This window comes from Ictidomys tridecemlineatus, chromosome 7, assembly GCF_052094955.1.
Source record: "Ictidomys tridecemlineatus isolate mIctTri1 chromosome 7, mIctTri1.hap1, whole genome shotgun sequence".
Taxonomy (NCBI): domain Eukaryota; kingdom Metazoa; phylum Chordata; class Mammalia; order Rodentia; family Sciuridae; genus Ictidomys; species Ictidomys tridecemlineatus.
The window spans coordinates 3169888-3197484 of record NC_135483.1 but is presented as its reverse complement, the minus strand read 5'-3'; the positions used below and the strand labels follow the sequence as shown (position 1 = coordinate 3197484).

The following is a 27597-nucleotide window of genomic DNA, read 5'->3' as shown; positions in this document are numbered from 1 at the left end:
CAGGACGCTAGAGCAGCCTTGGTTCTCAGGGGCACAGGGAAGAGAGAGGCTGGTGAGAGTGGAGGACTGGCCAAGGGGAAGCATCTATACGCCGAAGTGCACTCTGAGCAGATCAGAAAGACCCGAGCAATCCCACACAGCCCTCGTCAAGCAGCTACACACATGAGGCAAAATCTGGACAGACACACTCCCACAGAATATGACCTCACCAGCACGTTATGTGATCAATTAGCAAGTTGGCCAACAACTTCCTCAACTGCTCAGTACAGTAGTCCTACTAATTCTCAGCTTAAAAAGTACTTTATCTGGCCAGGAAAATAAGGAAGACTACAACAGCACTTACAAGTTCTTCAGAAAATACCATCTGCCCTGAGCTGGAAGCGCTACACTTACCCCGGCTGTGCAGAGGTTGAGGTCCCACAAGACTGCCAAGACTTCGACTTCTCAGGCAGAGGGGGCGGGGCGAGGCTTAGCTAGCTCCCCAGGCCACACGCACCCCCCAGGCTCAGTGGGCCCAGTGGGTCTTTGAAACTCTCGTCCTAAGCCTAAGCGGCAGATAGTGCTTTCCTCCGTGCCTGTAGCTCCAAGTTCTAATAATAGAGCTCATTCAAAGTTTCTGGCCCCTGGCAGGCAGAATGCAGTAAATAACCACCCAGAATTATTCAGGAAAGAGTGACATCAGCGGCAGAGCCTCTTTCTAATCTGGGAATTTGTTCAACTGTTCATAAAGACATTCCTGTAGAGGTGGAGCCTGGCTCTCACTCAGGCACCTTCCCAATCAGGAGGACAGACAAGATTCATTTCCTAGCTGCCCTGAGTCAGAAAACCATCACTGCAGACCTTAAAGACATTTTTCCTCAAAAGGAAAGGAAATATTCTCCTCAAGGCAAGGATCATATTACCACTTTAAAGAAAAGCTTTCAAGGCTGAGGCCCACCCTCTGCTCCCAGCCTCTGGTTTCCTTCCCACTTAAAGACTGTGGTCAAGCAAACAAACACTAAGCCACCTCCATAACATGCAAGAATCCCTCAGCAGCCTCCCAAGAAAGGCACTCTGGGTGCCTGGCTGAGGGTGAGTTCCAGGTGAGCCCAGGCAGCGTTTGGGGAGGGAGCCCTGGGCATGTGTTTAAGGTGCTCTGGTTCAGGGTAAAGGGAGATTCAATAGCCAGAAAGAGAATAGCAGTGCCCTTGCAGAGAAGGAGGGTGGGTTCTGTCTGGAGTGTCCCTGGCTGCACAGGCATCAGCCCAGTGCCATTATAGGCCCTGTAGAAGCCAGGAAGAGGATTTCTAGCAAGCTACCAGGGCAAACCCATCCAAGCACATAAGCATTACATGACTAACGCTTGGCAGTGCACTCTGTCCACTCTGTGTGGAAATAAACATCTTTACATTTAAATTTTCTTTACGTTCATGACCTAGAGCCCCGTGTTACCCTTTGAAACCATGCCTGCCACATAGTTGACACTTAGGCATCTGCTGGATGAACAAAGGATTCACAGTGAGTGGGTGAGACACACACATTCCAAGGACCCAGCAGATAAGTGACTTGGCTGGGACTCAGCTCATCAGTAATGACAGCTGTAATGAGTAGTCAGGTACAGGGAAGGAGCCTGAGGTCTGAGTCAGACTGATGTGGGGTTCAAGTTCTGCCAGACAGGCTGTGACCAGACAACTTGATCCCTCCACACCTCATCCACAAAACGGGGCGCCTCCCTAACCACCCCTAACTACTGACCTTGAGGGTTACTGTAAAGATAAAATAAAATTCAGACAATCTCTGTAAAGTGCACCAAAACCCAAGAAGCTTTTAAAAATGAAAAGAACTATGCCAAAATCCCCATGAAATAGCATTGCCCAATGGCTAACGGCTAGCATTCCCACAGGTGCTGCAAGTATTTTAAATGAGTTAAGCAGCAATTAGAGCTTGAGGCATGAAAAGAGCAACCATCCAATCTCTTACTGAAGTGTTTACAGTGCAACTTTCATGAACCTGCTAGAATAGTTAGATACTGGCGCCTCCGGCTAGCCAAGAACGTTGCCACCATCGGGGACAGGTGAGTCTTGGGCAGGAGCTAAAACAGCTCCACAGCAGAAACCTGGCAGATGCCCCTTAATGTCTCAGGGCACAGAACAAAGGTACACCCCTCTAAGGCTGTTGGGGAGGATGGAGACGGGTATCCGTGGTAGTTCACTCTTCCAAAGTGATGTGGGTGCTCTCTTTGTTCCCCTCTTCCTCCGAGCCAGGAAGAGGGGCCATCATATTCTCCACCACCTCTCCTGGAACACCTTTCTCTCCTCTGCCTGGCCATGCTTGACTTATGTCTCAAATGTCCTCCATAACATCTTCCCCAAGCTTCCAATTCCCTTCAGGCTGTCCGTACATGTTCAGAACTGGCACGGCCCTGAATCACATCATGCATGAAGAATTGCCAGGAGTGGCCAAGTGACGCCCAGGAGCAGAGAGGGTCTGCTGACCAGTGTGGAGGACCACACTGCAAGCCTCCAGCACTGGCCAATGGTGAATCAGGAGCAGGCTGCTTTCTTTGAGATGGTTCCTAGGGATCAGAGTCAGTCTGAGACCACAACACAGTCCCAACTGGCCCTAGGGAGAAGCACATCCCTTTAGCAGTTTCCAGGTGCCCTGCTCTTCATCACCTGACCCTTAAAGCAAATAGCAGAACCTGAATCCTAACATTTTAAGACTTAAAAAAAAAAAAAAAAAAAAAAAACCTTAAAAGCTTTTAAAGTCTTTAAAAAATCAAGGGAAAAAAAATCAACACAAAATAACTTTTAAAAGTCCTTTCTTTTATTTCTCCATATGATTAAAATACAGGCAAGCTGCTATAAGACTAAACAGGACATTTCTTCCAGGCAAGACAACTCTACTTTAAATAGGTCCCACTGTGCCATTTTATGTCACATGGGTTGTCTAATCTTGTAGCTATGTCCCAAAGACTGCATCCAGAATTGTGAAATCCCTTGCATAAGGAGATTTCCTGAGGTCCCACCTGGCCAACCAACCTCCCCACCCACTGAAAGTCACTTCCCCTTTTCTCTAGCCTGCTGAGTTCACCTATGAATCTTCCCTTGAGCCCTTAACCACTGCTGCCTCAGTGCCCGGTTTAGGCTATAAGCTCAGGCTTCCTGCGCCTGTCAGATGGGTTTCCATTCCTCTTCTCAGTTGCAAAGCATGTGCACACCAGATATTCCAAAATTTCTTTTCTTTTTAAATATATTTTTAGTTGTAGATGGACACAATACTTTTATCTTACTTATTTAGATTTATGTGATGCTAAGGATCAGATCCAGTGCCTCCCATGGGCTAGGCAAGCACTCTACCACTGAGCCACAGCCCCAGACCCCAAATTTCTTTAGCTAAGCACACCAGTCTGTGCTTCAGAGACACAAAACAACTAGGAAGGGAATTCCTGAAATTTCCAGAAATAGCATATCAAACACTCCTGAGTAACCATAATCTGTTGTTCAGAGTAGACAGGAATATAAATCACTCACAAAAGGCTAGTCCCTAGATGGAGGAGGAAGGCACCAGAAGACAACTCTGAGCTGCTCTCCTGCATTTGCATCTGCTGAGGAACCAAGGGCAACACTAGAATGTGCACAGGGTCATAGAGATCAAGCTGAAGCATATTTTCCCAAACTCTCAATATTTTTAGTAGCTATTCATTACACTTGGAAGCTTTCAGCTGCTGAATATGAACTGGCAGGGAGCCCTCGTGGTTTTTCCTAGAATGGTGGTTTCAAAGTCTTATGCTTGCAAAGAGAAAGAACAATAAGAGCTGAAACTTGTTGCTTCAAACACGAGTGCACTTGATAACTATGTCCATTTATCCACAGGGCCCATCTAGGAAGAGAGTCCTGAAGAGGGCAAAGGAGAACTTAGAATTTGTTTTCAGCTCCTTCATTTTAAAAGAAAGAATTGCCCAAGTAGCCAATTCACACTTAAAGGACATAAAAACGTGGGAGAATGGCTGATTTTCATCTGGTTGCATTACCCCTTGTGAAACTGGGTCTCAGGCTCCCTGAGTGGGCATGGGAGGGTCTTACTCACACCCTTCCAGAGCATCCAATGTGAATTCACTTGTAAGGTATTTTGATGGTGAACAAGAACGTGGTCTATTGAGTCCCCCATTCCCAGCACTCAGCCAGGATACACAAACAAATCTCCAGCAAGGACAGATTTCAGGAACAGAAAAGGCTCATCAATGCAGAGCGGCTGATGTTTGGGTTGTCCAAGCACTTTCAGAGGAAAGGGACTGCACCCCTGGTGGGCCATGAAGTCACAGAGCTCTCCCTGCCAGGCCCGCAGTGAGAAGAAGGCTGGCAGATGAAGGACCATGCATTGGAGAAGACCTGGAGAAACTCTGAAGGAAATGCTAGATGGTTCAGTGCTTGGAGCCACCTTACAGCCACAAGAAAGGAATGTTTATCTATTTCCTTTCTGTAGTCTGTGTCTCAAGATTGACCGTGATGTGAACTCTCCTCTTTGAAACTACAAAACTATATTTCTTTAAATAAGAAATGTTCTCTGCTTTATTAAATATGGAGGGAAGAACTTTCACTTTTAAAAAAGACTGGACTTTGACCACCTAAACAAAGCAATGATATCACAAAATTTACTTTGGACATAAAAATCAGTCTGAGTTTATAGTGCAATAAATTTGAAGGAAAAAAAGTGGGAGGGAATGGCTTGCTCTGGCAAGTTCATGGGAATGCCAGTTTTGAAACATGATCTCTTGTAATTACTCAACTTTGCCTCATCACAAAGGAACGGAGCTGACCTTTCTGAGAGCTTCCTGGCATCTGTGCGGAAAACAAGCCTGCAGAATTGATCAGGGTGGGGACTGCCATCGTGTGTCCCAGCTGCGCCTCCCCTGGACATCACCCTCATCAACACTGAGATCACACTTCTCTTTTTACCTAAGACGTATTTCAGCATGCAGGACGTGAGCACTGCTGTATGTTTGGTGAGTCGGCCATCTTGAAATTATGTTTTAAAAAGCAGTTTCTTCTAAAATCTTACTACACTATGGTGAACTCTTTCTATTTCTGGCATGTTTGATAGCTCTTTTTGTGGACTGGAACTATAAACGATGAATATAAGAAATAACTCCATGACAGCTCAGGAGAGCTGCCAATAGCTGCAGGATCCTGGAGGGCACTGGTCAGAGGAGGAGTGCCACCAGGCAGAACCTCACAAGTGGGCCAGCACTCTGACCAAGCTGCACCCCAGCCCGGGTTCCTACTTTTTAACAGTCCTTAGCCAGCAGGCAGACCCTAGTACTACTGGCTTGATGAACCAGAGAACGAATCTGGAGCAACCATGGCTGACGGAAACAAAGGGGAAATCCAAAAAAGAAGAGAGCAGAGAGGGAGTTCCTTGGTTCTGAAGCACGAGTTCTGTCCAAACCTCCAGTTGACACACAGGGCAGACTCCAAGCAGCCCAGCCAGACTAAAGAAAAGAGTGGGCAGAGATGTGACTGGCTGCCTAACTCAGGTAGGATCTGCAACCCAAGATCAGCCAAGTTAGCTGCCTGTTAGAACAATCCGAATGCTCTTGAGAGGATGATTAAATCAAGGGTTTTTGCAACTTACAAGTCACAATACCCAGGACATGATTGAAAATTCTCTGATATACAAGTCTATATGAAAATGTCATCTGCTGTCAAGAAGAAAAAAGATTGACTCTAAAGAGGACTCAGACATTGAACTGGTAGGCAGTAGCTTTCAAAGAAGCCACTATATTGAAGGACAAAAGATAAGTTTGTTCATAATAAATGAAATGAAAGGAAATATTGGCAGGGAAAGAAAATACAGAATAAAAATTCTGTAACTAAAAAATATATCTGAGATAAAACTTCCATGGATGGGATGATAAAGAAGAGTTAGAGAACTTGGCGACAAATCAGTAAAAAATTATCTAGTCTGAAAGAGAAAAGGGACAGAGGAGAGAGGGTGGAGGGGAGGAGGAGCACCTGGGCCTGGGTTGCACACCTGTGATCCCAGCACTTCGAGGCTGAGGCAGAGCGCTTGCCTTGCACATGTGAGGCACTGGGTTCGATCCTCATAAAATAATAAGTAAAACAAAGGTATGGTGTCTATGTTCAATTAAAAAAAAATTTAAAAAATTAAAAAAAAAAACATCAGAAGAAGTAATGGTCAAAGTTCCTCCATATTTGGCAAAAGATGCAAGTATACAGCTTTCAGAGGTTCAGAAAATCCCAAGCATGAAAATAGAGAGAAAACAACACCTGCATAAGCTGTGTGAACCATGGAACACCACCGATTGGAGATGACTAAAGCCACACACCACACACAGAACACCAGCACTGGTGCACTAGAGGCTCCTTCTGAGAAGGGAAGAGGTAGAGTAGAAGGCAGGACACCTTCACAGGACTGAAAGGAGAAACAAACACACAACAAACCCCACTCAGGCAACAAAAATCAAGTTCAATTCACTTATGGGTAAAGCAGGACTAATGGAATTCACTACCACCAGATCTGCACGAGAAACGCTGAAGAGGCTCCTCAGGTTGGTGAAAAGCCAAAGCGTGAGCTCTTCATGCAGAAGGGAGCACTGCGTGGGGATAAATGCAGAGGACTCTTTAAAACGTGCTCAAGACAAAAACTGCAGTCTTATTTTGCAGGGTTAATAGCGTGTGTGAATGTGGTACACACCTGGCCTCCAGAGCACAGCAGGCTGAGGTGTGGTAAATGCAGGTTCTATATTTCCATCTAGACAGTGAAAGGTCACAGAAGGATGTCAAAATCCCCAGGGCAGCACAGGAAGCCCAAGGCAAACATACTGCTGCAAACGTGCATGAGGGAGTGGGGCAGAGGATGGGCCAGTATCATTGAAGGCCAAAGCCACTTGGCTAAAAGCAAAGACACTGACTATAGAGGCCCTGGGCTTCTCCCTGTCTTCTGGCTACTGACATGGAGCCAATGGCCCTATATTTGCGCACTCTCCCCCTCCAGTCTCCTCCCATGTCTCCTTTGTAAGCGGGAGCAGAGAAGGTAACCACTTGGGGCCCCAGGCACTTATTTCCAGAGAGGCAGAGAAGGACATTCATGCCTTCTAACTCCTCCTTAATATTTCTAGGGACACTAAGCTTATAGACAAAATTCATGGCAATTCAGAAAAACTATGAGGAGGAAGAAAATAGAAACAGAAACAGAACAGATGGAAGAAATCATGGTGGCTAGGAGCATCTTGAGGACTTCACCATGGGCACTGAGGACAGGGGTCTCTGCCACAGATATGCAGCCACAAATGCTGCACCTGAAAAGCCCTGTCTAAAGCTGGTGAGAAGCATTGACAGTAAAGAACAAATTAGACAGGAAATGGTTAAGACAAAAAGTTTTAGTGGAAACCATTTTAAGTTTACATTAAATTCCTATTAAATTCAGATTCATTCATTACTTTTTATTACTCTGAAGGCTGAGGTGCTGTGAGCATCTTAAGAAATACAGGTGTAACCAGAATGTGGACTGCCCTTTAGGTAACAGTAACATCCAGGCCCTGGAGAGGGAGGAGAAGGAACACACGGTGTGATGATCAGAAGGCAGTCAGATGCCCCCTCTGAAAGGAATTCTGGAAGCAAATACAGAGGTACTTCAAAAGATATGCAGAGAAGCAGCACAAGCAATCCTATGTCATCAGTCCAACCCTGAGCTTCTAATGTGAGAGTCTTGCTGGAGGACGAGTGGAGAGTCACCAAGAGCTGTGACTCTTGTGGAAGAGTTGTGTGCAGACTCATGCTCTGGAAGACCTGCCAAGTGTCAAAGCGCTTGGCATCGTCAAGTCTGCACAGCAGGAATGGTTCCCCGTACTCAAGGGGGCTGTCCACACTCCTTCACTTATACAACCAGACCCTGCAAAGGAGCTGCTGCTGTTGTCCAGGGAGACTCGGTGGTGGGGCCAGGGCTCAAGCTCATGTCTGGTGTCAAAGCTCATGATCTTGCATGGTTCTGCTGTTGCTTATCTTAAGTTCAAATCCAAGAAACCAGACTATTCTAAAGACATTTAACTAATCAATAACTGTGGATCTTCAGAAAAGTTTTGTTATGGTACCTGCCACTAGGCAGGCTAATGGAGTATGCGCCTACCTTGGGCTGTGTGTAATTACAAGCATTTGGATGAACTATTTCACTTAATCATGAAAATCATCACATGGACAATATTTATGATCCTCTTCTTATAGGGAGACTAAGCAACTTGCCCAGGGTTACAGAACCTTTTAAACACTCTTTGAAAAATTCCCCATACACGTTTACTTTAAAGGTGTTGCTAACTTGAACTGGAAGTTTCACAAACCAACTGAAAGTTTTTGTTCCTGAGGTGCCTTGTAATTCACTTGAGTATGCTACTGACACACAATATGAAAAAAAAAATTGTGCCTGTAGGTACTGAACTAAACTTTATTCCTGACCAAACTATCTGTCACAGTACTATATAACAAAATTAAGCACCCAAAATAATACAAAGTTAAAACAATTACCAAAAACCTAAGATCAAAATTATACATGCATGCATACATGTCAAAACCCCAAAACCCAAACCCCCAAAAGAAAGCTCTCAGCAGCCTCAAGCCGGAGCCAAGTCCACACACTGACTGAGTTTACAGCAGACTCAGGATGACCCCCACAGAGAGGCCCGACTCCCCAGCTGCTCCCTGTGGGAGCACACTAAGGATGAGCCAGCAAAACAGGCAGTGAGACAAAAGGCACACTGGGAAACTGTCACCCATAAAGACCTGGGGTAGAGGCCTTGGTGCTGCTGTTGCACCTTATTTATTTATTTATTCACACACACACACACACACAACTTTTAAAAATTTGTTCTACTTAGTTATACATAACAGCAAAATGCATTTCAATTTTTTGTACACAAATAGCACCTTTTGATACTCAAACAATGTAGAAAGCCCAGCTATAGGAATTCTGGATTTCTCTTTCTTGTGTTTCTTTTTTCACTCATTTATTAAGTTGCTGATCAATCTAAATCATATGGCAATGTTTTCTCTTTTAAAAAAAAATTTATTGATACTAGGAATTTAACCCAGGGGCACTTCATCACTGAGCCACATGCCCAGCCCATTTTATGTCTTATTCTGAGACAAGGTCTCACTAGGCTGGCTTTGAACTTGTGATCTCCTAACTCAGCCTCCCAAGTCAGTGGGATTACAGGTATGTGCCACAGCACCAACTAGGGCAATGTTTTCAGGGAATTCTAGACATCTAACTGAGGCTGTGGGCAGGACAGCTTGAGCTGTCCTGTGGGTACATCTGCTGGGTCACAGTTCTAAGCCCCAGGTTCAGTGCCTTGCCACATGGTCTCAACCTCCTCATCTCCAAAGTGAAGGTGAGGGTGCCGCCTATATCCCCAGGGGCTGCGGTAAAAGCTCAAGGTGCAGTGCCTGGCCACACAAAGGGCTCAGTGACCGCTCCTTTCTAATGCAGTGACTAGTAATGCAGAGGAGACTTGCTATCAACTCAGTGAGCGCTTCCTAAAGAGCTCAGTGAGGGAGACTGGCTCAGAATGTGACTGTCTTCCAAGGCTATGCTTGCAAGCCGAGTGTCCTTATAACACAGACCTTCAGGTGAATACCTTGACATGCCACGTGTATCCTTTAACCTTCTCTTTCTATGTGAAAATGGCTTGCTTAGAAATAAGTAATAATTTCCAAAGGTTTAAAAGCATAAAACAAAACTGAAAACAACTACTGTTGGAGCAAGTGGAAGACATGCTCTCTCCTGGGTACACGTCTGTCCACTTAGAAACAGAACGCTCACAGTCTCAGGTGCATGGATACATGCCTGACCTCGATGCCCACCCACATGTATGCTCACAAGATCTTGCTGCTGCACTCTTGGAACAGTATTCTTTTTTTCCAGTACTGAGGACCAACCCAGGGGTGCTCTTTCTAGCTACATCTCCAGTTCTTTTTATTTTATTTTGAGACAGGTTCTTGATAAGTCACCCAGGCTGGCCTCCAACTTGTGATCCTCCTGCCTCCTGAATCCCTCGGACTACAGGTGTGGCTCCTGCTTGGCTGGAGCAATATTCTCAAGCCCCAAACTAGTAAGCATCCAAATATCCACCACTGTGGAATGGAGAAATCAACTCTGGTGTGGGCACAAATGGGGCCACACAGCCATGACAATGAAATACAGCTACCCGAGTGACAGGGACAACCTCACCAGCTAAATGCTGAGCAAATTAAATCACAAAGAAGAAGGGTGACAGCTGAGACCTTCAACCCGAAGGCTACCCTGGGAGGGTGGACAGCGACTAGGGAGGGCAATCTGGGTGCATTTCCAGGCTGCGGCCATCTTGGTTCCCACTGGTTACAGTGTGTGTGACCTGAGAGAGTCCACTGAGCTGTTCACTCAGCAATCCCCTCAGCGTTGGTATTTTTATACTGCAGTAAGAAGGTAAGGAAGAGATTAAAATTATGGCACAATTAATTTGTTAATTAAATTAATAATTTTGTTCATTCATATTAATCTAAAGAGGATTTAAGAAATTTAACATGAACTTAAAACTTTCCCTAAACTGAGATGAAACATGTTGATCCTTTTTACAGAGGCACAGATGCCTTTGTCAGGGAGCGCGCTGCTCAGAAGTCTTGGTTTTGAACAGAAGCTCCCGAAGTTCTTTCTTGTGGTCTCCTGCATGCGGAATCTGACCAAGAATTAACGGAACTCAAGTGGGGACCAAATGATTTTCCATCAGAAAAGCTCTAGTACACCTTTAACAATCTGTCAACCACAAAACACAAAAATGCTAGAATACGTATGATGAGAAATTCTTACTGTGGTACACTTAAAATACTCCTATTGTGGGGCTTTTTTACACTTGATAACGAGCCACCTGCAGGTTGATCTCCTTCTCCTCCATGAATTCACTCCTACGAACATGGAAAGAGGTCATGAGGACAGGTTCCTAGGGACACAGAGACTGACTAACTCAGTAAAGTCTCACTGAGTGGTTTTCCTAAGACACCACCTAATAAGCTTGGTCCTGGAAGTCCCTCTCTTCAACTCACACAGTCAGAACACACACACACACAGTCCAGTCAGGATGAGTGGAGGCCACAGTGCAGTGAGCGCACAGGGCGGGAAACACACTTGACTGGCTGGTGGGTGAGGACCACCAGGCAATTGCTGTTTCTTTGTGAAAACTCTGACTGTAATAAAAACTCTTAAAAACTTCACAATAGCAGCTATTTAATTACGTAAATGCCCAAGTAAGCAATTTTATAAAAAAGTTTAATTTCATCAGCTGTTTGGTAGCCATATTACAAATATTCAAAATGCCAAGTTCAACTCCATCTCTGCTAAAAGCAGAGCGCCCTGGGACACATGAAGGCTCAGTCATCTGTGCTTAGTGTGCACAGGCCAGCCAGTGCTCCTGGCGGGAGGTGCAGGCAAACCGAGGTGAGTGTGACGATCCCTGTCCTCAAGGAGCCTCAGTCTAGTAGGGAGGAGACATACTAGACTGTGAGCTCCTCGAGGGCAGGAAAAGTGCTCCGGTCATCTGGCCCAGTGACCAGTGCCAGGCTCGGCAGCCCTTGTGGAACAGAGCTGAACTGGGATGCAGCCCTCTGTGGTAGCACAACAAGTACAGGGACACAGGGCTCTGGAGACCCAGGGTACAGGCTGCGTGGCTGAGAGGCCCAGAAGAGCCAGCGTGAGACAGTAGCTGAGAGACAGGGAGGGCCAGGCAGGCGGGGCGTCGGTGGGGGGGGTACACCAGGACAGGAGGGGGCATCTGCCAGGCTATTTGGAAGATATGGGGATGCCGTCTGGCCATGCTGGAAGTTGGCTTGAGTGTGGCCTGCAGGCCTCTATCTGGACATGGGAGGTGGGTGCCAGTGACCCACTAGGGGCCATTCTGATCAGGGGAGGTCCCTTTCCATGGTGTTCTTCAGGAAAACCAAGCCAGCTGTGCCAACCAGACAGGAGAGGAGTGCAGAAGAACTGGCTCAGAGGGTAAGGCAACAGATTTCCTTCTTGGGTAACACAATGCCCAGCTGGCAATTTAAAATGTAGGTTGGAACTTATGAGAAAAGGGCAAGGCCAAAGCTAAAAAGTGGAGAGGCCCAGTCCACGAATGGCCAGATCAAGGGCACACGGAATCTGCAGGAGTACTGAGGGCACAAGGGCAGTTGAGAACAGAGACCTGATCAACGCCCCTGGGAAGGATGTGGTCAGCATGTCAGTCAGTAGGGAGACACCAGGCAGGTGGAGTGATGGAACCCATACTAGAAGGGTAAATTTCAAGGACAGTCTCTGTGAAGTTCTGGGGGAAGATCAAGGAGGAACAAAAAAAATCTAAGCAAAACATGAAATAAAGCATATTCAAAACCCAGCTACAGTAGCACGGAGGACATAATGAGTGTGAGAACTGATTAAGACTGAAGAGTGTCTACTTGAAGAGGACTGAAGAGATGAGGGTGCTGGTGGCCCCGTGGGCAAAAAGTGGAGACAGCAAGTGAGGCTGGCCTGACTGCGCTCTTCCCTCAGGATGAGGCTCTATTGAGCAAGGACTGTCTGGTCACCATGAACCCACAGAACCTGCTCAGAACACAAGCATCCAGCAAACACCTGAGGACAGAAAGAAGCTTCACACTCCTTCCAACAGGGCTGACCCTCCCAAAGCACTCTCCTGCAAGGATCCTTCTTCCAGTGGCTCAGCCGTCTGAAGGTTGATGAAGCTTCAGGAGTGCTTGGGCACCACCAAAAAGCAAGGGCCAGATGAAGTTGCAGGGTGCCATGAACCCCGATATTTGGAATTAAAAAAAAATTCTGTCCCTATCAAAATACTTGGCCCCAATGCAGATTCTAATTTGATTCAGTTCAACAAACATTCATTCATAGTGCCTGGTCCTACAGTCTGTATTGGCTGAAGAAATGAGTGAGATATGGTGGTGCTTATCAGTAGCTCTGACTAAAGCTGAGGACACAAACATGAAAACAAGGACCTCCCCAGGGCAGATGGCAGGTAGACCATGCAGATGCTTCTCTGAGGGACTCAGTACACACCTAGTCCCTGTGTGACTGCCAGGGGTCCGGAAGCTACTGGAGGCCTTGGGCCTAACAGTGCCTGGCACAAAGTGGGAACCACAAAAAGGCACCTGAACCAGCAGTGGTGGCAGAAGAGAGGCTACCTCTCTGGGGGATAGGGCTGCATGGGGAAGCATCATGGATTCTGAGTAGGAGTCTGAGTCTGCTGCCGGCAAGGTGGGGGAGCAGGCAGTGAGCTCCCTGCACTAGTACAGGGAGGCAAAGGGGCCGAGTGGAGGAGGCTGCAGTGTCAGCAGGGCTGCAGTGACAGCAGGGTCGCAGCAACCATGGGCCACCTAAGCCAGGCCAAGTCAGGAGCTTGGGGAGAGATCTGACCACAGCTGGAACTTCATTAAGATTTGAAGATATTATTCATTAAAGGCTCTAGCAAGGTACAAAGAAATGCCAATTAAATTTTAAACTAACTGAATTTGCAGAAGAAACAGCCCAGCCTCAGATGTCCTGATAAAATGACCTTAGAATGCTATGACTGCAAAGGAGGAGAAGCAGCAAGGTCTGCCCCCGCCCAAGCCCTCTCCGCCCCACTCCTACCTGAGCTGCGCTTTAAGTTCAGTAAACCTGGGCCGCCTGCTGGGGTCATAGGCCCAGCATTTCGTCATAAGGCTGTAGAGGGTAGGAGGACAATTTGGAGGCATTGGTAATCTTTCCCCATTTTCAATTCGACCGATCACATCATTGTTCTTCACTCCTTGAAAAGGCTTCACACCATGCATCAGAATCTCCCACATACATACACCTGTGAAGTGGGAATGAAAACAGCGCAGTGAGCTCGGCAGGAAGGGCAACCCCATGTCTGGGAGTGGCTTTGCAGTGGGCACCATGGGGCCAGCTGTGAGATCCAGGCAACACATCAAGCAGAGCAGTATTCATTACCTCCAACATATAGTGAGATCAGTGATAACCACTTGACGGGGTGTGAGTAATGGAGTGCTGAATTATTACAAAGAAAAAGCCATAAAATCCCCTTGTTTTCCTCAGAGGTCTATTTCTCTGAAAATGCTGTACTTGAAAGTGACCCACCAGCTCAGGCACACTCCATGGCTCCAGAAGAGAGGCTACCTGCACATCCCCACCCAACTTCAGCCCAGCCTCATTACAACTGCAGCTGCTGCCTTGAGGCCTGAAAAGAAACTCCTCAAGCACAAGTCTGCAGCTTTCAGAGAACTCAGCTTTCCCTCTAAGGCGCACGATGGCTTTGCTGTCTGGGCGACCCTCCAGCCCACCACTCCCTTCCTTTGGCCTGGTTGAGGACTCCCGTGGCTGTAGCCATCTCACCCAGACCAGGCTGCACCTTAGCAATGACTGCACTCTGCCCCAGGAGGCCAGACTTTCTGTTATCGGCTCAGTGATCCTATAGACCCACCTTTCAAATCAACAAACAGGACAGCTCAACACTGAGGATGGCACTGAGACGTGAGCAAAGGCACCTTCTACAGCACCACACGATGGCCACCTGCACTCTGGCCGCCTGGGAGGCCGGTGCCTTGGCAGGCCACAGCACACCTCCCCTGGCATCAGCCCTTTTGCTGTCGGACCACCTCCTTTCAGCTTGTTCCTGAAGTAGTTCTAGGAGACCCTCCTGTCCCTAGGACGAGGCTGCTGTCTCAGGTCTGACTCTACCTTGGAATGCACACGGTAGGAACAATGCCCCATGCAGAGGACTTGGGATGCAAAGAAGGAAACTCCCATGCTGGCGTGAGCTGGATTCTCAAATTGAGCCACACATCAGCAACTACTGATAATTCCAGAATCTCTAACAAAAAAAATAATGTCTTGGTGCCACTCTTTTAGTAGAAATTATAATCCCATTATCAGTAATAAAATTAAGAGTCACTATTTCTCGAGAACTTACATCCTTTCTTTGAAAATCACATGTCATCCTTAATTCTCATAATGCCCTTACCTTTCTCTATATACTATTTTATTAAATCAAATATGAGATGCCATTAATTATGTGACAAAAAGGGAGAAATACTGCCAGAGTGATTATGATGCAACCCTTTTTCCCACTTGGGGTTACCACTTTATTCCTACCAGAAGAGCCCTTTCAAACTCACTTGGACACAAAAACAATAATGTGAACAAACATGACGCCTGTGAGCAGGCCAGCCCAAAACAGCACAAAGATGCCCCCAGGTGACACAATGGGCCCCGCCCTGGAAAGGGCAAGATGTGACCATAGGTGCTGCAGGATCTGGGGCATGACCTTCCTAGAGGGATCCTGCAGTCTGGGTTACACAGCTGCTCTTCCTTTTTCTACCTGTGGGCTCCTAAATACCAATCAGGGCACCAAATGGTTGCTGAAAATCAACAGCATGGAGCCAGGAGAAGCTGCATGAACTCAGCCAGCACTCTGAGCTGCTCCTGATCTCACGGGACACTCACACATAGGACTGCCATCAGGTCAACACGTGAGGGTGAAAGACAAGAGATGCCAGGAAGCGGAATGACGCAGGACAGTCGGGAGGCAGTGCCACCCATGGGAGGAAGGGCAAGTCACGCCACAGTCAGGATGAGCTGTCCAGCCACACAGTGCAGGTGGATAAGCCCACATTTACACCAGCTGGAAGGCACTGCGACAATCCAGAGAGAAGGACGACCACTGAAGAGGATGGGAGGGGTTGGGCCAGACAGGGAAGCAGCAGCTGAGGCCAGCAGGCCCCAGAGGAAGGACACCAAGGACAGTATAGACCTCGGGAAGCAGGGCCACCGAAGGGCCGAGGACAACTGAATGTTGAGTCTGTCACAGAGAATCATGAAATGGCCGAGGGGAGAGAAGGAAGGAAGGAGACAGTCAAAGCTGCTCCCCAGGCAGAAGAGACAGCAGCAGGAGGAGCACAGAATAGCAATGGGACGTGCCACAGAAGGCAGAGCGCCACAAGGTATGCCCAAGAGCTGTGAGCTGCACATGCTCCTCAACCACAGCCCCACGACCTGTGTGGCCAGGGAGATGCTCAGGCTCAGAAGGCCAGGCAACCCACACTCGGGAGAGACAGTGCAAGGCCTGTTTTGCCAAGCACATGAGACACAATTATTAAAAATACACAAAACTCCGAGAAATACTCACCAAACATCCACACGTCACTAGCTGAGGTAAAACGTCGAAAATTGATTGACTCTGGAGCCATCCATTTAATAGGCAATTTTCCTTTGGAAGCTAGAAGATTAATTTTAGAAAATAAATTTTCCCTGCAATCTGCTTGAGAACCTAGCAGAGCTGAGATTTTCACTATCAAATATAAAGCTGCATGGGGCTGGGATTGTGGCTCAGAGGTAGAGTGCTTGCCTAGAATGGGCGGGATCTGGATTCGATCCTCAGCACCACATAAAAATAAAGGCATTGTGTTGTGTCCATCTACACCTAAAAAATAAATATTAAAGAAAAGTAATAAAAAAATAAAGCTTCAAATATTCCACCTGACTCTTTAGAGAGCAATGTTCTGCTTCCTTGATGCCCTGAGGTGAGGCAGGGGCAGGGAGGAGAGTGAGTGGCAGGGCTTCGATGCTCACGAGGACACACCCACCCGTGTAAGACGGGTGGGTCCTGCTAGTGCGTACTGCACACTCGACTCTCGTGGCCATGAATATGGGGCCAATGCTCCACATATATGTGACGTCTCACAAAGATCACAACCTGAAGCCCTAAGACTACTCGTCAGGAGACCTTCTGGAGTCTGCCCCACTAACAGGTGGCTCGGTTCTGCCGAGCGGCCTATGACCCAGACTTCTGGCTAGATAGGAGGGAGAATGCCAATGTGCCTACTGGGGAGACTTGAAATGTTTGCTGCCCCATGCATGTCTTTGACTACAAAAGCTCCTTGCGTACAAGTCTTATGGGTTACAAATTGTAGCAAATAAGTAAATACACAAATATGGACGCTATCCTCCATTTGCATGTGAAGAGTGAGGGGCGTGGAGCTAAAGGTGACTTCTTCGGGACAGCCCAGATCAACCCCGGGAGAGGCCAGGAAGCTTCCCTCCTGCAGCCAAGGTAGACCATCCAGGACCATCCTTCAGCTGCTGGGCTTCCAGAGGAGCCAAAGGAGACAGGCTACAAGGTGGGAACAGGTACCTCAAATATGGCATGGAGTGAGCAGAGACAGACCAGGGTTGGGAGGAGTGGGAGGGTGGATGGTGACCAGGAACAGGTACAGACACCAAGGGCCTATGCAGGGCCCTTTGGACCCTTAGAGCCCTGAGAAAAAGGAGTAGTTTGAAGAAGTCTTAATACTTTGGGGTTCTTTTTCCATTATCCAAAAAAATCTACACTCATTGATCATTCTGAGGTGATATCTGCATGAATTACCAACTGCTCGTTTTTATTTTTTAAATTAGTTTTGAAATTGTAGATTGACACAATACCTTTGTTTAATTAATCAATTTATTTTTCATGTGGTGCTGAGGATTGAACCCAGTGCCTCACATGTGCCAGGCAAGTTCTCTACCACTGAGCCACAACCCCAGCCCCCAACTGCCCATTTTAAATGCTGTTAAAGGATGTGAAATTTTGGTATTTGTATGAATTTAGAACTTAGCTCTTTATTGGAATTCTAGGACTTGGACTAGTTAATATTTGAGCTAAATATGAGATACAGTTCAAAATTTGAAAAACTGACTTTTTAAAAAAAGTTAAATGACTAAATAACAAAAACAAACTTTTTTCCTCACATATCAAAAGATCACAGGATAGTAGTCACAGGCACAGAACACAGAAAGGGTGTGAAAGAGAATAGTCAGGAAGGCTATCTGTCTGCTGCTGAAGAACCCGGGCCTCGCATGCTAGCCAAGCACTCCACCACTGAGCCAACTGGATTGAAATTTTGGGCTAATACAAATAAAAATGCAGTAACAAGAGTGCATATGCTAAGTCTTCACTTCTCTGGGATCAGTGCCCAGGAGTCCAACCACAGTGCTGAATGATGGTCACAGTTTTATTCACTGAAGGCCCTGTACACGCTCCTGCGTGGCTCTAATGTTCTACATTCCCCTGAGGACCTTATTAGTGGCTGAGCTTCTCTGAATCACTACCACCAGGTATGGGCAGTATTTGTTGTAATGATTGTGACGATGTGCAGTGTTCTCTCCCTCTGGTCTTAATCTGCATTTCCCTGATGGTTAAAGATACTGAACAAGGTCAAGGCTCATTTGCCACCCTATGTTCTCTTCAGTGAAGGTCTTCCTTTCTTTTGTTCATCTCCCAAGTACCTTCTTCATCTATCTTCCTGCTAAGGAAGTTCCTCCTGTGTGTTTGGTAAATACTTTCTCCTACCCTGTACTTTGACTTTTCATTTTCTTAATAGTCTTCGACAGAACAAAAATTACAAATTCTAATGTGGTCCAATTTATCAATTTTTCTTCCTTTTGGTATCAAGTTAAAGGATTCTCTAGATTTATATTTTTCTTCTAAAGGTTCTATGGTTTTATGTTTTATAAGCTCATGATCCATTTTGGGTCACTCTGGACATCCTTCTCCTCTAGCACCGTTTGTGGACAGGGCCATCCTTCCTTCCTTCACCAAATCCATCTGACACCCAAGGAAAGCACACTGGAAAATACCTTCTTATTTATTTATTTTAAAAATATTGTTTAGTTGTCAATGGATCTTTATTTTATTTATTTATATGTGGTGCTGAGAACCGAACCTAGTGCCTCACAGGTGCTAGGCAAGTGCTCTATCACTAAGCCACAACCCTAGCCCCTGGAAAATACCTTTTTTAAAGAAATATAAATACATTAAAGATTTTTAGTTATTGCTTTAGTTTCTTACCTTTGTAGTAAGTACTGTCTTCCATGTACCGAGATAATCCGAAGTCTCCTAATTTTACACAATCATTTGAGGATACCAGGACATTTCGAGCAGCAATGTCCCTGACAAGGAAGAATTTAGGACAATAAATTTTAACACAATGAAAACAAACCTATAAACTCATCTATACTATATAACATATTTTCACAGGTACACTGTGAAAGACAGCTTATAGACAATGTAAATAGATTTGTTATAAGCTAAAGAACATGATTTTACTTCACATCTATTCCTTTTAGTAGATATTTACTCATGAATATGCTAATAGCTATCTTAAATAATGAAAAAACATTCTCAAATGATGAAAATGCTTATTAACTTTTCATACAATTCTATCGTTATCTGCAATAACTGACAGACATGCTCAAATGGGGGTCTGTAACTTCACCAGTACTAAAGAGATCTTGTTTAATCAAGTAAAAGTCATCTTCTGAGCACAAGACTTTTGAGTGCTTTTGTGGATACAGCTTGTTTCAAAGCTGGACAATAACACAGTAACTGGTGTGACCCTTGGCAGATAGTTCTTAAAGACTTTCACTGGTCATCAAACTGGAGCCACAGATTATAAACAGAAATTCCAGAGAAGGGCAACAGATGTCACGGGTAACGCTGTGGTGTCCTGGAGTTAATTATTTCGGGGACTCTTTCCACATATCCCCTGCTTCATGTCAAGTACACATTCTTGACTATATGTGTGGAAGGAATAAATGTCCTGAAAGCATCCAAGAAAAGCCTTTCACCATGTGTTCCAAGCCAGGACTTCCCTCTGTAGGACACAACCCGACAGGCTATGCAACAGATCTGAGAGGTATGAAAGGTTCTGGGGCACTTGGAGCATGGCTCCTCCTCGTACTTGGCCTGCAGTTCCACCCACTCAAGGCACTTGGTAGCTTCAGGATTGTGTCTCACCTGTGTACAAATCTTTTGCTCTCCAGATACGCCAGTGCAGTACTGAGCTGATAGGCATATAGGATCAGAGATGCCAGATCCAAGCTGTATTTCCTTACTTGCAAAAATGACCTCAGCTTTGGGAACAACAGCAAGATAAAAAAAGAGAATAAAACTCAACAGCATAAAAGCTACACTCAACAGCATTGCACCAACGTTCCAAACACATATGAATACTATAAAATGGCTTCACTTTTAAAAATAAATAAATATTAAAAATTCTCTCTCTCTCTCTGTCCCCCCCTCTCTCACTCTCTTTAAAAAAAATTGAAAAAAAAACCAAAAAAAGTAATGAATGAAACATTTTAACTCAGAAATTGTACTTAATCATTATTTCAATCCTATTGTAAAATTAGAATCTTTATGCCTATATATGAATTCCAAAAAAATTATAGAAGACAAGCTTCAAAACAATAATAGAATCACAAAATAAAGAACTGCTAATAACAACAGGGACCCCAAAGATCTAGCTACTGTTCAAATGAACCTAACACACAAACGCAGCTTATTCACCACCACTGCAAAACTCAGTGTGGCCCAGGCGGGTGTGCCATGCAGTGAGGAGGACGGGATGGTAAGGGTGCAGTGGTCAGGTGTTGGGTGCTCACCCCAGGGGCTCACTGGTCTCAAGACTAGACTGACACAGTAATTCAGCTACATAAACTAACATGGGAAAGAAAGGCACACGGCTTTATTAATACTCTAGAAAATTGGCAAATAAAAGACAAATATTTAGCAACAGGCTCTTAAGTCAGAAAAATGAACAAACTCTCCAAAAGCCAAAGCAGAAAAAAACCAGGGGGGGAAATCTTCACAAACACTCCATTTGTCTTAGAAGCATAGGCAGAGGAAGAAGGTGGGCTGAGCTGACAGAAACAGTGCCTCAGTCTGGCCAGACTCAGCAGCTGGGGTGGGGCTTGAGAGCTTGTGTTTCCAGCAAGTTTCCAGGTGCTCTGACTAAGGTTTCAGTAACCTGGAGAACGTCAAAGAGGGCTGCTGACACTTTTGTTACTCACATTTTTCAAAGAAACTGTGACTAATGGCAGCTGATCTAAAAGACACTGCAAAGTGAATTCTCAACACTTTGTGAATTCTCAACTCAAAGTGAATTCTCTTGACATTTTGGATTTACCTAAATTCAGCATTAATTTACCCAAACTCTATTAACAATGTTTCTTCCATCCTCAAATCATTGGGCTAGTTCTTCAGACAATGGCAACAGAAAGAAAAAGAACCCTTTGGTTGTGTGTTGTTACCAGTTCTGATAAAATATCTGGAAGCAACAGCTGCCAGGATTATCTGGGAATTTAGTGACAAAGTTTCTTTTTTTCTTGAGACAAATCTCCCTACATTTCCCAGGCTGACCTGGAACTCTTGGACTCAAGAGATTGGCCCACCTCAGCGTCCTGAGCAGCTGAGACTATGGTGTGTGCTATTGTGCCTGGCTCAGTGATGAAGATACCCACACTAACATTCTATGGACGGAAACCACGCCTGATCCTGTATGAGAATTCTCCTGAAAATCTAGGATGTAATCTCTTGACTCCCCTTTTCAGAAGCAAAGGATGTCATGCCCAAATTGCTGGCTGACTGTGAAGCAGCAGACTACTGAGCAGCCAGCCCAGGCAGGCACAGAGCTCACCATACCTCTCCCAGTGTGCACAGCTCCATGATTATCCACACGGGGTTCTCTGTGATGACGCCAATCAACTTCACAATGTGAGGATGGTCAAACTGACGCATTGTTACTAAGGAAAAAAGTTGTTGTCTACAGTTATTCTTTCGAAAACTTTAATTTTTCTTGAAGACTAGTCCAATGAAGGCAAATACTAACGGTGTGGGAACTCAGAGCTCAGTGTCACAGGGTGCTCCTGCTTCTGAGTGGGCGTGCACTGGCATGTGCTTCTGGGCAAATTTGTGCCATGGGAGAACAAAAATGGATAAATGGCCAAGAAAACCCATTCTTTTCCTCTAGGACAAAACTGACATAGGCTTACTTCCCAGGTTTTTCTCTGGACATCTGATAAAGTGGGAACGTATACTTCACTTAGTTGGGCAACATGCTCCTGGTAAAAGCAACCTGACTGGTACACTGGGAGGAGAGCAACGGGGACTGGGAAGCCACTGCAGCGAGTGTCTGTGTGGATACCTTGCTGACTGGGCATGCTCCTTGCAAGGACTGAAGCCATCTCTGTGGGGCTGTCACAGGGATTTCTAGTTGGTACACAGGGGTTGCTGCATCCAGCATTGTGGTCTGACCCTTGCATGTGACTAGCTGCTCTCATGGGTCTAAGGAAGGCATGTCCTGGACAGACACCTATGAGGGCCTTCGGGTCACCTAACCTGCTCTAGTTCTGGTCCTGTGCTGCTCCACTGCAGCCCCTAAGGTCTGTCCACCTGCCTGGGCCAAGATGACCACCAGAGCCTACACACACACAAAGGCAAACCAAATTGTGGGCAAGTGCTCGTTCATAATTTCTAAAAGTCACTTGTCCATAAAAATGCAACTCAGTTCTGTGGGGAAGTAAAATTAAATCTGCATGTATTTACAAAAAAAAGAAATCACCTCAGAGATTCTTACTCTTTATAGACACAGGGTTTGGGAATTCTCTTGAACCAGCTGTGACATCTGGCTGGTTCCCTATCGACTCCATTGCTTTCTGTTCCTTTTTTCCTGTCTCTGGTTAGGGAAATGATACAACCATGTTCAAGGAACAGTCCCTGCAAAACCTGGAGGCTGCACTCCAGACCAGCCGGCAAGCATCTCTCAGGACGTTCTCAAGCCATCATCCGATTGGCATAAATGTGGAGCCACAAGGCCCAGAGCCAGGCATGCCTGGAGGTGGGTCCCAGCTGCCCATGGATACCGCAGGTCCTGCTGACACACCTAGAGTTTCTTGCCAAGTTGCCTCACCTTCACTCAATATGACTCAATCCCTGGTGGATACCCCCACCTTCAACTACCAAATTTTCCACATATTTCAAGAATAAGACCTGGCAGCTTTGATTTTGTTTAACATACAAAAGCCCAGTACAAAATTCCAAGTGTATCATTAAATTTACTCTTGTCAGACTGAGGTCACTGTGTGAGTACTCTGTCATCTTTAAATGAACATTTAAGTACAAAATGTATTTACACTTATTTTCAATTTACTGTTAGTATTTACTATCGCTTTTGGTGCGATCTTCACATATAATTAAAGACTTTTGTGTCTCCTCTGATGTAATTACTAAAATATTAACCAAAAAGGGCTGAGGGCACAGGAGGTCCTATACCAAGGCACAAAGGGAAAGTGTATCTTCTACCCTGACATGTAAAACACCATGTTTACTGGGGAAAATCTGCAGATATACACCTCTTCAAATCCAGATATTAATTTGTAAAGCAAAATAGTAAACATAATTATCTCATAAAAGTTACAACATATTTTTCCTTACGTCTTAGAGTTCACAGATAGAAAGTCAAATAAAGTTACACAGAAATTTCTAGACACTTACAGGCTTCTTGAAGGAATTTCTCTCTCACGCTGTCCGAAGTACAGTTTTTACATGTTTTAATTGCGACAGCCAAAGCTGGATTCTCCTGTGTTAGGGAGATCACAGAATCACATAACATGTAGGAAAGTTCTTTATCAACAGGTAAATTCATGAAAAGTTGTTGTTTTGCAACTATATGTATCTGGACTACACAGAATTGGCATCACAGGATCTTAAAGAATGATAGAAATACTTAAAACAAAAATATTGTGCAGATTCCTCTGAGCTAAATGGACATACATGAGCCGCTGAAGACGATTCACTCTTCAACATGTTTGGAGTGTCTTCCAGCAGCAGGTGCTGCTCTAGGCAAGAGGTGCCTGTGGACAGCAGAGGCAGTGATCCCTGCTCTTGTCCAGCTTACCTCCCAGGGAAGAACTGATAGGAAACAGCGCGTCATTTGCCAGAGGGGAGTGAGGACATGGAGATGTTGTGGTGGCTATGCAGGACGAGGCTCCTGGGGCAGATGGGAGGAGAGTGAGGACCAGAAGGAAGCGAGGTGCCAGCCTCGAAGGGCAGGAAGTTATGTCTGGCAGAGGCTGGATGCACATAGCAAACTCAAAGAGACCCACTTGGGTGTGAGGCTGGAGCTGGGCCTGAGTGGAGGCCCGATTAGAGGGGGCCTCCCAGGACAACAGGGGGCAGTGGTTTTCACTGAGTGAGACGGGGAGCCAGGGCAGGGTGTGGGCAGAGGAAGGAGCACTCTGGCTGAGCTGCTGAGGAATGGCTGCTGGGAAGCAAACTTAGGCACAGGAATCCCATACGTGGAGGTCACAGTAAGCCAAAGGGCTGGGGGACAGATGATAGCGGCTTGGGTAAATGTGGCTGCAATGGAGGAACATAGAGAGCTGAGCCTCTGGAGGGGCTCTGAAGGCAGGACAAAGTTGGCTCTGGGTGGACGCAGTAACAAAGAGGGAAGCTCTTGTTTTTGGCCAGAGAAATAAGCAAGATGGAAGGGGAAGACCAAAAATTCAGCTTTGGCTGTGATGAGCTTGAGATGTCAGTGAGACACCAAGGCACCCAGGTGCAATGGAGTTCAGGTGGAAGCCTGGCTGGAGACAGGCATCTGGAAGTAGCTCAGTTCATGGGACTACAGTCATCAGGGGGACACGGGTCCAAGCTCTACAAACTGAACAAGTGCCAGGCCAGTAGTGTATGCCTGTAATCCCAGAGATTCGGAAGGCTGAGGCAGGAGGAATTCAAGTTTAAGGCCAGCCTCAGTAACTTAGCGAGGTCCTGTCTCTAAATAAAACATAAAATGGGCTGGGAATGTCGTTCATTGTTAAGCACTCTGGGCTCAATTCCTGGTAACAAAAACAAAACAAAAACAAACAAAAAATGAGAAGATAGATAGAAGAGAAAATAGCAAAGGAAACAGGAAAGTGTGACCACAGGGTAGGAAAAAAACAAAAAAATGTGTTTTCCTAGGAGCCAAAAAGTTTGTCTTTTCTTCAAGTTCAAAAGATAGAATTTAAGAAATGCAAGAAACATGATACTAGAAATGACCTGCCACTTGCAACAAATCAAGAGTCTGGACAGCATCTGAGTGTGCTTATCTTGAGGCTCCTTTGCCAGAACACCTGTTTACCTCACTTCACACAGATACTTTAGCAAAGTGCCTCACATTCTGTTAAAGCGGCAGAAAAAGGGAGGAAGGGAATAGGGGAGGGGACCAAAGAGGAGCTGGGGTATTTGTGAAGGTTCGGCAATGCTGAATCATGTCTCCATCCCTTCTGGGAATCCTCCAGAGCCTACTGGGGAAATGCAGCTGCATCAGCCAGAGACACCCAGGGGTGGGGGTGGGTGTGGGTGTGATGCTGTCCAGAGTCCTCCTTACTCGCTGCACCTCTCTTCTCCCTGTCTAGCTTCTCCATGGCTCTTGCATGTCCTGGCTTTATATAAGAAGGTTCTTTGGGGTTGATGGATGTTATCTAACTCTTAAAGCAAGTGACAGATGGCACCCAGGACAGGGATCCTGTAGGTGAGTCAATGGAGGATGGAGGCATGGAGGCTGTCCATGGTCATGCTGCCAGTAGGGGTAGGTTCTTTGAGCACTTCACTGACAGTGAATTAGGGTAAGCAGAGGTTTTGTGGTGCATGCCTGTAATCCCAGTGGCACTGGAGGGTAAGGCCTGAACAATTTAGTGAGACCCTAATTCAAAAATAAAAGATAAAAAGTGCTGGGCAGGATGTAGTTCAGTAGTAAAAACTCCCTAGGGTTCAAATCCAGTACCCAAAACAAACAAAAAACCACAACCAAACACTGCCCCCCGCAAACAGTGAAAGGGGAAAATTAGATAATTTGTAATTGTGATATGCAGGAGGTGGTGGCAACAGCTTGGTAACACAATACCCATTCTGAGTCAGTCCCCAGCCAACATGGCGCTGTCACTCGTTCCAAGGTCTGATTCGTAAATAGAGCCCTTCTAAGTTCTAGTACCTGGAGCTTGCCGATTTCTAGCTTCCTCTCAAGAGCAAGCTACTGGGCTGGAGTTGTAGCTTGGGGTACTGGGATTTGGTCCCAGCTCACCTCTATATAAACAAACTTATCTATGTAAGGAACTCAAGTACAGGTTGGCCTTAGAGTAGCACCCAGTTCCACCTCCCTCTTGGCCCAGATTCAACACTGAGCCCACCTACTCTCTGTTTCCTTTGGAGGTGGAAACGCTGTGCTATACCATGAGGGTGAACCTCATGTGGCCATTTGACTGGGCCATAAGGTGTCCAGATATCTGGTCCAACATTATTCCAGACATTTCTGTGAGTCTAACATGCAAGTCAGCAAGCTACCTAAAGTGAACTGCCCTCAGTGACATGGACCCTCCAGGAGGAAGAGATGCTGCCTGGTAGCTGCCAGGCTGGGACACTGGTCCATTTCCTGTTTTCAGATCTGGACTGCCCTCTACTCTCTCAGCCTTTGGGTCTTGACTGGACCACACCACTGGCCGTCTTATGTCTCTGGCTTGCCGAGTGCAGATCACAGGACTCATGGGCTCCCGTGACCGTGTGAATCAACTGTGTATGATAAGTCTCTTGTGGCTCAGATCCCATTGGTTCTGCCTCTCTGGAGAACACTGTCAGAGCTGTGTCTTCCAGAGTCTCCTCCATCTCACTTAAGGACTCATACAGATGCTTAAGGCAGATAGCCTGAGCTATTGTGACTCTTCTGTTCCATGCCCACGGGATCCTCTAAGCAAGGAGCAGGGCTCATTGCACCTACTTGCACCACCAGCACCTCAGGGGAGCAGATGTTGCTGCCTCACTACCACCTACTCTCCATACAGCAGGGACAGGTTTGAAAACGGCCATGGGATCATCTCTCAGAGTCCTACCCTGTACCATGGGTCCCAGCCCCCCTTCCACCAGCGTCTCCTGCCCAGCGTCATCTGCATGCTTTTTTTTTTTTTTTTTTAATTGGTTGTTCAAAACATTACAGAGCTCAAGACATATCATCTTTCATACATTCGACTCAATTGGGTTTTGAAATCTGCATGCTTTTACACTCTTCTGCTGCAACACAGAAACATCTTTGACATCTTGGGAGTCCTGGTGTTTTTCTGGGGCTAGGATTCATTCTATAAATAGTAAGTAAACACTACACTGAGAATATATAAAAAAAAAAGTCTACAAGTTTTTGGTTATGAAAGTACCATTCCCTGGTATATATATATATATGTGTGTGTGTGTGTGTAGCGAGTTTAACAAACGGGCAGACATGGAAGGAAGGGCAACAGCAGGGCAATGAGCTTAAAGAAAGACAATGTGAACACCCAGAGGAACTGGGGACTTCTGAAGAAAAAAGAGGTGATTTACACTTGACAGTCAAAATTAGCACATATTTTGGGGGGTCGTAAGGGACTTACTGGACTCATGTACACGCCTTGATGCACATCTCCAAACTGGCCTTCTCCAATACAGCGTCCGAGTTCTATTCTTTCTCTTTGAATCTCATAGTCCCTGGCTGTAAAACACGACCTGTGTCAATACGTAATTAGGTGCAATACTTTAAATGTAGACACAACACTTGGCACATAGTTTCATCATGAGCAGAAACTTCATCTGTGGCACATGGATATACAGAGGTGCTTTCAACTGAGTGGAATTCTCTTAAACAATACTTTAAAAAGAACTTCTGTTCAGTTATGGTATTGGATGAATATAAAAATGAGTCTTATTAAACGCAGATTTTTTTTCCA

The 27597-nt window shown here is 45.8% G+C and overlaps 1 protein-coding gene across 21 annotated transcripts in view; it reads right to left on the bottom strand.

The window, feature by feature from the left end:
- Positions 1 to 27597, bottom strand: part of Ptk2 (protein tyrosine kinase 2) — a 238148-nt gene that overhangs the window by 35551 nt on the left and 175000 nt on the right. For 19 of the 21 annotated variants that reach the window (XM_078016629.1, XM_078016638.1, XM_078016631.1 and 16 more), the window contains 7 exons: positions 27265 to 27362; positions 23363 to 23447; positions 21512 to 21612; positions 19826 to 19941; positions 18878 to 18978; positions 16178 to 16267; positions 13642 to 13846 (listed from right to left, as the gene is read on the bottom strand). In XM_078016629.1, the coding sequence (XP_077872755.1) occupies positions 13642 to 13846; positions 16178 to 16267; positions 18878 to 18978; positions 19826 to 19941; positions 21512 to 21612; positions 23363 to 23447; positions 27265 to 27362 (796 nt within the window). Of the gene's footprint in view, positions 1 to 393; positions 2624 to 13641; positions 13847 to 16177; positions 16270 to 18877; positions 18979 to 19825; positions 19942 to 21511; positions 21613 to 23362; positions 23448 to 27264; positions 27363 to 27597 lie in introns of those variants that run through there. The other 2 variants (XM_078016645.1, XM_078016646.1) reach the window with 2 other exon arrangements.